This window comes from Stomoxys calcitrans, chromosome 1 (assembly GCF_963082655.1).
Source record: "Stomoxys calcitrans chromosome 1, idStoCalc2.1, whole genome shotgun sequence".
Classification (NCBI taxonomy): Eukaryota; Metazoa; Arthropoda; class Insecta; order Diptera; family Muscidae; genus Stomoxys; species Stomoxys calcitrans.
In genome coordinates, this window is record NC_081552.1 from 64497804 (window position 1) to 64511400 (window position 13597).

General features: G+C 24.5%; 3 protein-coding genes across 3 annotated transcripts; 1 reads left to right on the plus strand and 2 right to left on the minus strand.

The window, feature by feature from the left end:
• The first annotated feature begins 4510 nt into the window (after positions 1-4510).
• Positions 4511-5437, plus strand: LOC131995940 (uncharacterized). The gene has a single exon (XM_059365268.1). It carries the CDS (start codon positions 4511-4513, stop codon positions 5435-5437), a length of 927 nt encoding a protein of 308 aa, XP_059221251.1.
• Positions 5438-10241: 4804 nt separating this feature from the next.
• Positions 10242-10586, minus strand: LOC131998050 (glycosyltransferase-like protein gnt13; the record flags this gene model as incomplete). The annotated part of the gene is made up of 1 exon (XM_059370084.1): positions 10242-10586. A coding segment is annotated over one exon (345 nt), but the record flags the coding sequence as incomplete, so codon positions are not given.
• A 1725-nt stretch (positions 10587-12311) lies between these two features.
• Positions 12312-12824, minus strand: LOC131998048 (myb-like protein D; the record flags this gene model as incomplete). The annotated part of the gene is made up of 1 exon (XM_059370075.1): positions 12312-12824. A coding segment is annotated over one exon (513 nt), but the record flags the coding sequence as incomplete, so codon positions are not given.
• Between the last annotated feature and the right edge of the window lie 773 nt (positions 12825-13597).

The following is a 13597-nucleotide window of genomic DNA, read 5'->3' on the forward strand; positions in this document are numbered from 1 at the left end:
AATATTAAATAAATTCTCCTGCACCTTCGGACCTGTGTATAATACGTCATTCAGCGACACATTTGAAGTGGTTTTGCACGACGCATCAAATACCACTCTCAACTTTGTAGTCGAACTTTCCGGGCGTAATACACAATGATGTGGCAAATAATATCCATCCTCCAATCTGGGCACCTCTGTCAACTTTTTCATATGTCCCATGTCTAGATATGTCCGAAGAAACTCGTGGTACTGCGCTTTCAACGATTCTTGTTTCTCAAGCTTTCTCTCGAGAGCAAAAAATCGTCGCCTTGCAATTCCCGCCGAGCTTCCTAATTCACTACATCCCTTTTTCAATGGCAACTTCACTTGAAATTTTCCATCCGCTGCCAATTTAACGCTGTTGTCAAAAATTTCCTCACACTCCTTCTCGTCCACTGTTAACCTCCTCATTTGTGGAACCTCTTCTATCTCCCAAAACCTCCTCAGCACTTCATCACCTTTGTGAATCGTTGCCACAATTTTAGGGCTTGAATCTGAATGGTCCATTATTGCAGGGCCACTTACTACCCATCCTAACAAAGTTTCCTGCACTCTTATCCCACGCTTTTCACTGCGCAATTGACCACTTGCCAAAACATCAAAAAATATTTCCGCCCCTACTAACATATCAACACCCCTTGGAACATTATACTGGGGATCTGCCAGTAACACTTTCTGCGAAAATCTCTCCGTCCTAACCCTCGACTCCGGAACATTTGATAAAATATTCTTTATTACTAACGCATCCACACTAGCGCTATAATCTGACGTTCGCGATCGAAGATTGACTCCTACCTTTTCATCAATCACGGATTTATGACTCGCCAACCCTTCTATTTCCTTTCTGGTGCTTTCACCAGATAACTTCAATTTGTTCCTAAATTCTTTGGTCATAAGACACACTTGTGACCCACTATCCAGCAGGATACGACAGTCTATCCACTGTCCATCTCCATTCTTCACCTGAACAACCGCCGTGGCCAATAATACACATGTATCATCTTTAACAATCTTGTCACTTACCACTGCGCTTTTCTGTCCAGTCTTCGCCCTATGAAGAAGTGAATGATGCTCACCGTTGCAACTTTTGCAATTGAACTTGGTGGTACATAACCTTTTGGTATGACCACTGCCCAAACATCTGGAACAAGCACCACTATCCATTACCCTGTCCCATCTCTCCTTGATTTCAAGGTTCCTAAATCTCGAGCATCTGTAGAGTGGATGCCACGTCAGACAACCAAGAACACATTTGTGTCCTTTAGTCGTCTGCTCCTTAGCATTCGGTATCTCTTCCCCTTGGAAATCACCCTTCCTCTGGGCACCATCCGATACCTTTATTCCCGAAGGATTTACCAACCCTTTTTCATTCCTTTGAATGAATTGTTGGCTTGCCTCCAAGGAATACTGCATCTGATTCAAAAATTCCATGAGACTATCCACTTTTGGAATCTCACGGGATTTTCCTAAGTGCTGCTCAAACTGGATCCTCAAATTCTCATCCAGTTTTCTCTGCAACACATAACACAAGAAAGCTTGATACATCTCTTGTGCATCAAGCTTTAGTGCGTTTAAACCCTGTAAACTTTCGTTTACAACCTCTACAAATCTCCTCACACTTTGTGAGTTAAAAAATACGCCAGGAGCATCCAATATGGATTTAAAATAGAGTGATGTCGTCGCTCTATTATTTGAGTAGTGTTCACTCAACAAATTCCATGCCGTCTCAAAATTCTCATCCCTAACCGGCAATTTCGCAATTTTCCGCGCCGCTTCTCCCTTTATCTTCGACTTCAATACACACATCTTCTGTGTATTGGAGATCGGTTGCTCCATCACCAATTGTTCGAACAACTCCCTAAACGTCTCCCACTCTACAAACTTTCCGGTAAATACAGGAATTTCTATAGAGGGCAACGTAAATGGAAGAGTTGTAGCCTTATTCTCTATTCCAGGAATGTCCGAGTAGGAATCCCTCAAGCCATAGAAAACTTCCGTCAAGTCATCGTCCGGAAACTCTTCCATGTATTGCAAAAATACAGTCTCAGCTAGCCTGTACTTCTCCTTCACCACATCAGCAGAAACCCTTTTACTTTTCAACCCCTCAATCTTGGCCTCTAGCTCGTCCAAGACATATTGGAATTTCCGAATAAGACCAGTGCTCTTCCTTACATCAGCAGGCCGTCCTAGTCGCATTTGGCTGATATGCCCAAATATATCATCCCGCCTTTCCTGGGTCTGTCTAGCACCCACGCCAAATGTGGGCAAGGAGAACGTTCCAGCACCATCTGAGTCTTTCCTGGGTTCCATCATTCGAGTTTGCTCAGATGTGGGACTCAGGGACGCATCTTCTCCAACTTCCACCCCCTTCTGGCCCTTAGAATTGGATGGTCTACCGTCTCCTACCGCTTTCGGAGCGTTTGTCGCAAGCCTATTATCGATTCCCATGCCATCTCTGACCTGATAATATAAAACCTCAAATTTCTTCATCGAATCCCGCACTCCGTCTACGAAATTTCCTGTGAAGTATGCGTCATTTTGCATCGTATGCGACGGCGGCCTGATTTCGTCATCAGTGTTCTCAAACTCTTCGACTAACTGTTTGAAACACGCCCACATCGCCACCAACTCCGATTCTCTTATGCTTGCACCCGCCTGACTCAATTTCGTGTACAAGCCAGCAATATTTTGCCCTACAACACCCTGTCGCTCTATTCTGGCGCTAACACTCATCTTATGTTTTCTTCTTTTTCTTTAGTACAAAATAAATAAAATGAAATCAAACCTTAGAATGAACTTACCGCTTTCTTAGTTTGAATTGAATTTAGGTTGTTATTATTTTTAATTTTGCACGACGCGGATTGAATTATTTTTTGTTTTGTGTTTTAATATGTAATTTATAATAAAATATATATGTGTATATATATTTTTTTTTTGAGAGCTTTATATCTTCAGATATATACTTTTAAATATCTTCACTTTATAAATAAATTATAATTTTATTGCAAAAATTTTAAATATTTTTTCTTTTGAATATTTCTCTTTGAAATATTTTTTTATTATTATCACTCTTGCTTTTTTTTCACTAAGCACCAACACAAAAAAAAAAATTTTCACGCTCCAAAACAAAACACTAAGATTTTTTTTTTTTTTTTTTTTTTTAAGAATTTTTCATTTAAAAGCACTTTCTTTTTTTTCCGCGCGTTCGTAAAACTTGGGGTCACCAAATGTTTAGCCGAGAAATTAGAGAAACGACCGTGTTGATTGGTGTCTTGAACAGAACTCCCTTTATTTCTTACAAAAACTATCTTAACACCTAATACATACTTAAACTTCTGTAAACTGTACAATCTTAAATATCTAAGGACAACAAATACAACACACATTGATCCTATTTCCATCCACAGGATATTTACATAGTGAACTAGCTACCTGCCTTAGTTGAAACACATGTACTCTTAATGATTAGAAAATCACTTACTTATAAACGATACACTTAATGATAAACAATACAAATGCTTACTTCTACATAAGTGTTCCAACATGTGCTCATTTTATGATCTAAGGTTTTATCATAGAAATTCCCTATCTCTGGGTATATATACTATGCACACATGTCTGTTATTTGTTGGCCTATCCTCAACCAAACATACTGAACTGTACAATTATTATTATTATTATTATTATTATTATTATTATTATTATTATTATTATTATTATTATTATTATTATTATTATTATTATTATTATTATTATTATTATTATTATTATTATTATTATTATTATTATTATTATTATTATTATTATTATTATTATTATTATTATTATTATTATTATTATTATTATTATTATTATTATTATTATTATTATTATTATTATTATTATTATTATTATTATTATTATTATTATTATTATTATTATTATTATTATTATTATTATTATTATTATTATTATTATTATTATTATTATTATTATTATTATTATTATTATTATTATTATTATTATTATTATTATTATTATTATTATTATTATTATTATTATTATTATTATTATTATTATTATTATTATTATTATTATTATTATTATTATTATTATTATTATTATTATTATTATTATTATTATTATTATTATTATTATTATTATTATTATTATTATTATTATTATTATTATTATTATTTTTTATTTTATTTTTTTGGCTGTAGCCACCAAAGCGAACAGTCGTGTTGTTAAACCAAACGCGTCGCAACAGCTTTTTTTTTTCTTTTTTCGACTACCCGCAGTTGTTAGATTTTTTTGTGTGATTTCTCTTACGAACTCTCTTAATATCTTTTGATTATCCTATATAATGTCTCAATTACAAGTGCCGTGTAATCAGTGCGCGCAATGCTCTTTATCAATATCAGCCGTTCAATATGTACGTTGCTACCAATGCAATCGCTGTTTCCACTTTAGTCCATGTTGCTCTCTCTCAGAGAGCTCGCATGCCAGTATGAGCCAGACAAAAAAGAACGATTGGAAGTGTCATGTTTGTAAACCGCGGAAATCCCCCAACAACATATACAAAACATTTGTTTTCGGTGATACAAACACAAACCAAAGCAGTGAGTCTCCCAAAAACATTGAAAAACAACACAAACAGCAAAGAGTTGATGATGAGACTAACAACAACAACACCAAACGTTTCAAAGAAACTGAGGCATCCTCAACGGTAAACACACAGAATGACATAGCTGAACTTAAGAATGGCATGGTCGACTTAAAAAGCACTATGCAGCAAATTGTCATGAGCTTATCATCACTGAGTAGCGATCTAAAAAATCATATGGACAGTGCCTTAGCAGAGATGAATAAAAATGTAGCGACTATTGCAGCTCAAGTGTGCGAACTGCAAAGGAAGGATGAAGAGAAGGCAGCAAAAATAAATGAACTAACAAAACGTGTACAACAACTTGAACAAAAGTCTATAGAAAACAACATCGAAATTAATAACGTGGAGAATATGGAAATTGAAACAGAGGTTATTGTAAAGAGAATAGCTGATGCTCTTGGAGTGGACATGACTTCGGAGCATATGAGCAAAGCTTATAAAATAAAAAGAAAAAATAAGATTATCGTTGAATTCGCAACCCACCATAAGAAAAAAGAGATAATGAGCAAATTAAAAGGCCATCGGATTCATGCAAGTGTTGTTAGAGGAGAAGAGAACAGCGAAGGTGACGATTACGTCTATATAAATGATGAACTAACACCGCATATTAGGCGTATTTTATGGGCTGCTAAAACTAAGGCGAAGGAAAACGAATGGAAATTTATATGGATTCGAAATGGACACATTTATGCCCGGAAAAATGAAAAATCCCCTTTTATCATAATAAATAATGCATCTGATTTGGAATTGATAACCAAATCAATTTAGATAAATGCAATTTTTCAAAGCAGTAGAATCATTAAAAAATTTAAAAAAGAAACAAAAAGCACACAGTGCTAAATACTTTGTGCACAAATTTTCGGAAAAGTTATTAAAGGCGATACCCGCAACGGGAACATTTTTGGCTTCTTTCAGCATCATAAAAAAAAAATATATTAATAAAAATAAATCATAAAATAAAAATGGAAATTATGGACTACAAATATGAAGTTTTTAATAATTTTAGTGAAATTAAATCTGAAATAATGGATTATCCAATGAATATATTACACATAAACATTCGATCGCTACGAAAGCACTTTAACGCATTTTTGACTTACACAAAAAACATTTTGAATAAAACACAACTAATAATTTTAACTGAAATAAATATTAAACGTGATGAGAATATCTTATACCAAATTGATGGTTTCAATTCCATTTTCTTAAATAGAGAAGGAAGAGGTGGTGGTGTGGTAATATATATCAAAGAGAATCTCCAATACAATGAAGTTAGCATCCAAATGAATTTTGCAGAGGTGTTGAGGGTGGACATCAACACAAACATATCTATAATAGCTATTTATCGCCCACCAAATTTGAGTATTAAACCCTTTTTAAAAGAGTTGGATGAAGCCATAAGCAGTATAAACAATAAGAATGAGTTAATAGTGACCGGAGATACAAATATTGACACACAAAAGAGAAACTGCAACACAACCAAATATCTTGGAATACTCTCTTCGCATGGATTGCATTGTATGGTGGCCGAGCCAACAAGAGAAGACCCAAACACCAACACCAAAACGTGCATTGACCACCTGTTCATGAGGTGCAACAGAAAGAGAGAGAGAGCGTATGCAGCAATAATAAAAACAGCAATAGCAGACCACTACGCAATATTTGGATGCATGGATCATAAAAGAGAAACAAACACCATAACCAACAAAAGTAAACAGGGTGATGCAAAAGTGAATATCAATACGTCAAAAGTTAATCAATTAATAAAAAACACGAATTGGTCTTTACTATTAAATGAAGCAACGAACGCTAATGAATTGTTTGATAAAATCTATACTAAATTTGAAACAATTTATGAAAAATCTAAATACACAGCAAACAAACGAACAGATAAACGTAACCCGCACCCGTGGCTCAATAATGAAATAGTAAAATGTTGTGAGATCAGAGATAAACTACATAAAAAATGGCAAAAAAATAGAAATAACAAAACCAACGAAAAAATATACAAAGCATTTAACAATAAATTAAACAAAAAAATAAATTACGCTAAAAACAAATATAACTTCAATGAATTTATACAAAACAAAAATAATATACGTGAAACTTGGAAAACAATTAACCGTATTACCGGCAAGAGAGTTGAGAACATTGATGCCAATATGAAAAAACATTTTCCTTCGGTGAGTCCGCTAGTATTGGCAAATAGTTTTGCCCATTCGCTTGAAGAAAATATCCAAAAAATATTGCATCCTTGCAACATCATAACCTGTCCAAACGAGGGAACAAATTTGCAAAATACAATGTTCATGGGAGAAACTGATGAAGAAGAAATATTGAATATTTTAAAATCTCTCAATCCGAAAAAAACTGCAGGTGTAGACTGTATCAGAGCTGTAGATTTAAAAACAAATGCTGTTAATCTTACACCAATAATAACTTCATTTATTAATATGAGTTTAAATGAATCCGTAATTCCACCTCTTTTAAAAACTGCCATCGTTAGGCCAATATTTAAAAATGGAAGTAAAAATGACTTAAATAACTATAGGCCAATATCAATCCTATCTGCCGTAGAGAAAGTCTTGGAAGACATTGTGGTAAGAAGACTCAACAGTTTCCTGACAAAATACCAAATAATAAATAAACAACAGTTCGGATTTCAAAAAGGCAAAAATATTAACCAGCTACTTGGGTTTTTTTCGAACCACATCAACAAGAAATTAAATGAGAACTATCACTGCTTAGCATTATTTATTGATTTCAGCAAGGCTTTCGACACATTAACGCACACACAACTTATAAATACACTAGAAAAATGTGGTATCAGAGGAAATTGTCTGGATTGGTTTAAAAACTATCTCAACTGCAGGCAATATAAAGTTAAAATAGATAACGAATTAAGTACCCACAAAACTGCAAATTTCGGAGTACCACAAGGATCTAAATTGGGCCCGATATTATACATAATTTACGCCAATGAGATGCTCAAAATGCTAAAAAACAGCACTGCTTTTTCCTACGCTGATGACACTGTAGTTCTTGTGGAAAGCAAAAATATTAAGGAAGCCGAATCAATTATGCAGAATGAGCTCAATATTCTCAGCAAATGGTGCCACGATAACGGTCTTATAATTAATTCCAACAAAACTAAAGTGATGCACATCAGACCTAGGCACATACCAAAATCTAATTTAAAAATTATTTTTCATAATTTTGATTGCCTTCATCGAGCTTGTACATCCACAACTAATCAAACCCTAAACGACCAATGTGAAACCACCATAGAGTTTGTGGAAACATACAAATATTTAGGTGTACACTTAGATCAACATTTTAAATGGAAAGCCCATATCGAACAGCTAACAAAAAGACTCAGGAAATGTATGTTTGCTCTGTATCACCTTAGTAATTGTTCACCGTACTTTGTACTAAGGCAAGCATATTTTTCTTTAGTAGAATCTCAATTGAGACATGGTACTACTGCGTGGGGAAAGTCTAAACATTGTAGAATATTGCAAATGTACCAAAACAGACTAGTAAAACTTATAAATAAAAATAAAACGAAAACATCAAACAACCAACAGAATCGAAATAATAACATAGCACTCACACCTTCCAATGACTTATACAAGTCCCTTGAAATACTAAACATCGATGGACTCTACAACACAACCATAGCTCGAGAATTCTTCAACAACCCAACCTTTTTAAAACGCATTAGCCACAGCAGGAATACACGAAGAAAAGCATCTGGCAAATACGAAGTTCCTAAATATCGCAACGATTATGGAAAATACTCTCTGGAAGTTACTCTACCAAATTTTTTAAATAAATTACCACTAAATATCATCAATAATAATAATAGCTTTAAAAGATGTAAAATGATAAAAAAATTTCTAATATCGAATTGAATTTTTTTATTGCATTTATTTATTTATTTCAAAACTTATCAATTCAATTCAATTCAAAAAAAAAAAAAAAAAAAAAAAAAAAAAAAAAAAAAAAAAAAAAAAAAAATTGAAATACTACAGCTTGGCTGATATACATCCTGCAGACAAACCGACATGGTTTCGCGGGACATTATACATAAGACAAATTGTATGAAAATGAAGAGATTTTTAAAAAATAAAATAAAAATAAAATAATTATTATTATTATTATTATTATTATTATTATTATTATTATTATTATTATTATTATTATTATTATTATTATTATTATTATTATTATTATTATTATTATTATTATTATTATTATTATTATTATTATTATTATTATTATTATTATTATTATTATTATTATTATTATTATTATTATTATTATTATTATTATTATTATTATTATTATTATTATTATTATTATTATTATTATTATTATTATTATTATTATTATTATTATTATTATTATTATTATTATTATTATTATTATTATTATTATTATTATTATTATTATTATTATTATTATTATTATTATTATTATTATTATTATTATTATTATTATTATTATTATTATTATTATTATTATTATTATTATTATTATTATTATTATTATTATTATTATTATTATTATTATTATTATTATTATTATTATTATTATTATTATTATTATTATTATTATTATTATTATTATTATTATTATTATTATTATTATTATTATTATTATTATTATTATTATTATTATTATTATTATTATTATTATTATTATTATTATTATTATTATTATTATTATTATTATTATTATTATTATTATTATTATTATTATTATTATTATTATTATTATTATTATTATTATTATTATTATTATTATTATTATTATTATTATTATTATTATTATTATTATTATTATTATTATTATTATTATTATTATTATTATTATTATTATTATTATTATTATTATTATTATTATTATTATTATTATTATTATTATTATTATTATTATTATTATTATTATTATTATTATTATTATTATTATTATTATTATTATTATTATTATTATTATTATTATTATTATTATTATTATTATTATTATTATTATTATTATTATTATTATTATTATTATTATTATTATTATTATTATTATTATTATTATTATTATTATTATTATTATTATTATTATTATTATTATTATTATTATTATTATTATTATTATTATTATTATTATTATTATTATTATTATTATTATTATTATTATTATTATTATTATTATTATTATTATTATTATTATTATTATTATTATTATTATTATTATTATTATTATTATTATTATTATTATTATTATTATTATTATTATTATTATTATTATTATTATTATTATTATTATTATTATTATTATTATTATTATTATTATTATTATTATTATTATTATTATTATTATTATTATTATTATTATTATTATTATTATTATTATTATTATTATTATTATTATTATTATTATTATTATTATTATTATTATTATTATTATTATTATTATTATTATTATTATTATTATTATTATTATTATTATTATTATTATTATTATTATTATTATTATTATTATTATTATTATTATTATTATTATTATTATTATTATTATTATTATTATTATTATTATTATTATTATTATTATTATTATTATTATTATTATTATTATTATTATTATTATTATTATTATTATTATTATTATTATTATTATTATTATTATTATTATTATTATTATTATTATTATTATTATTATTATTATTATTATTATTATTATTATTATTATTATTATTATTATTATTATTATTATTATTATTATTATTATTATTATTATTATTATTATTATTATTATTATTATTATTATTATTATTATTATTATTATTATTATTATTATTATTATTATTATTATTATTATTATTATTATTATTATTATTATTATTATTATTATTATTATTATTATTATTATTATTATTATTATTATTATTATTATTATTATTATTATTATTATTATTATTATTATTATTATTATTATTATTATTATTATTATTATTATTATTATTATTATTATTATTATTATTATTATTATTATTATTATTATTATTATTATTATTATTATTATTATTATTATTATTATTATTATTATTATTATTATTATTATTATTATTATTATTATTATTATTATTATTATTATTATTATTATTATTATTATTATTATTATTATTATTATTATTATTATTATTATTATTATTATTATTATTATTATTATTATTATTATTATTATTATTATTATTATTATTATTATTATTATTATTATTATTATTATTATTATTATTATTATTATTATTATTATTATTATTATTATTATTATTATTATTATTATTATTATTATTATTATTATTATTATTATTATTATTATTATTATTATTATTATTATTATTATTATTATTATTATTATTATTATTATTATTATTATTATTATTATTATTATTATTATTATTATTATTATTATTATTATTATTATTATTATTATTATTATTATTATTATTATTATTATTATTATTATTATTATTATTATTATTATTATTATTATTATTATTATTATTATTATTATTATTATTATTATTATTATTATTATTATTATTATTATTATTATTATTATTATTATTATTATTATTATTATTATTATTATTATTATTATTATTATTATTATTATTATTATTATTATTATTATTATTATTATTATTATTATTATTATTATTATTATTATTATTATTATTATTATTATTATTATTATTATTATTATTATTATTATTATTATTATTATTATTATTATTATTATTATTATTATTATTATTATTATTATTATTATTATTATTATTATTATTATTATTATTATTATTATTATTATTATTATTATTATTATTATTATTATTATTATTATTATTATTATTATTATTATTATTATTATTATTATTATTATTATTATTATTATTATTATTATTATTATTATTATTATTATTATTATTATTATTATTATTATTATTATTATTATTATTATTATTATTATTATTATTATTATTATTATTATTATTATTATTATTATTATTATTATTATTATTATTATTATTATTATTATTATTATTATTATTATTATTATTATTATTATTATTATTATTATTATTATTATTATTATTATTATTATTATTATTATTATTATTATTATTATTATTATTATTATTATTATTATTATTATTATTATTATTATTATTATTATTATTATTATTATTATTATTATTATTATTATTATTATTATTATTATTATTATTATTATTATTATTATTATTATTATTATTATTATTATTATTATTATTATTATTATTATTATTATTATTATTATTATTATTATTATTATTATTATTATTATTATTATTATTATTATTATTATTATTATTATTATTATTATTATTATTATTATTATTATTATTATTATTATTATTATTATTATTATTATTATTATTATTATTATTATTATTATTATTATTATTATTATTATTATTATTATTATTATTATTATTATTATTATTATTATTATTATTATTATTATTATTATTATTATTATTATTATTATTATTATTATTATTATTATTATTATTATTATTATTATTATTATTATTATTATTATTATTATTATTATTATTATTATTATTATTATTATTATTATTATTATTATTATTATTATTATTATTATTATTATTATTATTATTATTATTATTATTATTATTATTATTATTATTATTATTATTATTATTATTATTATTATTATTATTATTATTATTATTATTATTATTATTATTATTATTATTATTATTATTATTATTATTATTATTATTATTATTATTATTATTATTATTATTATTATTATTATTATTATTATTATTATTATTATTATTATTATTATTATTATTATTATTATTATTATTATTATTATTATTATTATTATTATTATTATTATTATTATTATTATTATTATTATTATTATTATTATTATTATTATTATTATTATTATTATTATTATTATTATTATTATTATTATTATTATTATTATTATTATTATTATTATTATTATTATTATTATTATTATTATTATTATTATTATTATTATTATTATTATTATTATTATTATTATTATTATTATTATTATTATTATTATTATTATTATTATTATTATTATTATTATTATTATTATTATTATTATTATTATTATTATTATTATTATTATTATTATTATTATTATGGTAGGGCCGAGCTCAGGCTACTATCGGGGTCAGCAGGTGGCGGATGGCTGAACGACCTAAAGGTTAGCTGTGAAAAATAAGCAGCCCCCGACCACGAGCGGTGAAGACCGAGGACATGCTACAAAAAGGCATTTATAGCCAACGACGTCTTCGCGACATGGCGAATGGATGCCGCCAGTTGACTAAGTATCCACCCACAGGGGTGCTCTACAGATAGATGCAATCTGGGGAGTGATGCCCCCGTGGATTCCCCAATCAAGGGGACTTTGACCCTGGCGCGTACACTGGAACATGATTTTGATAACCGATTTGGATTGATGCTACGAGCTGACGGCTGTGGTATTCTGTTACCTGAGTAGGAGGGAGTGACATCCCTCTCGAAATGGCTTTCAGGCTAATGCCACCGCTGCCTCCGTCCCGTTAAACCCCTGGCAGGCCTTAGGGAACGATCTGTGCCTCGTAACCATTAAGTTGGTAATGTAGGTTCTGTTGATACGATATCCAGATTAATGCCCGACCTGGCTCTGAACGCAAGTACTCATAAGGTCTTGCGTCAACCCTCGCGAGGACCTCACTGCTTGCAAAGGGACCCTCGGGGTCATCGCTCTGCGAAAGGGCGACTACATTATCGGACACAGACAACGGCTCTAAGTGGGGACCCGATTAAAATGGAA

Excerpts from the sequence above, each read along its gene's own strand:
- LOC131995940 (XM_059365268.1), top strand. The coding sequence starts at position 4,511 with ATGAGCCAGACAAAAAAGAACGATTGGAAGTGTCATGTTTGTAAACCG.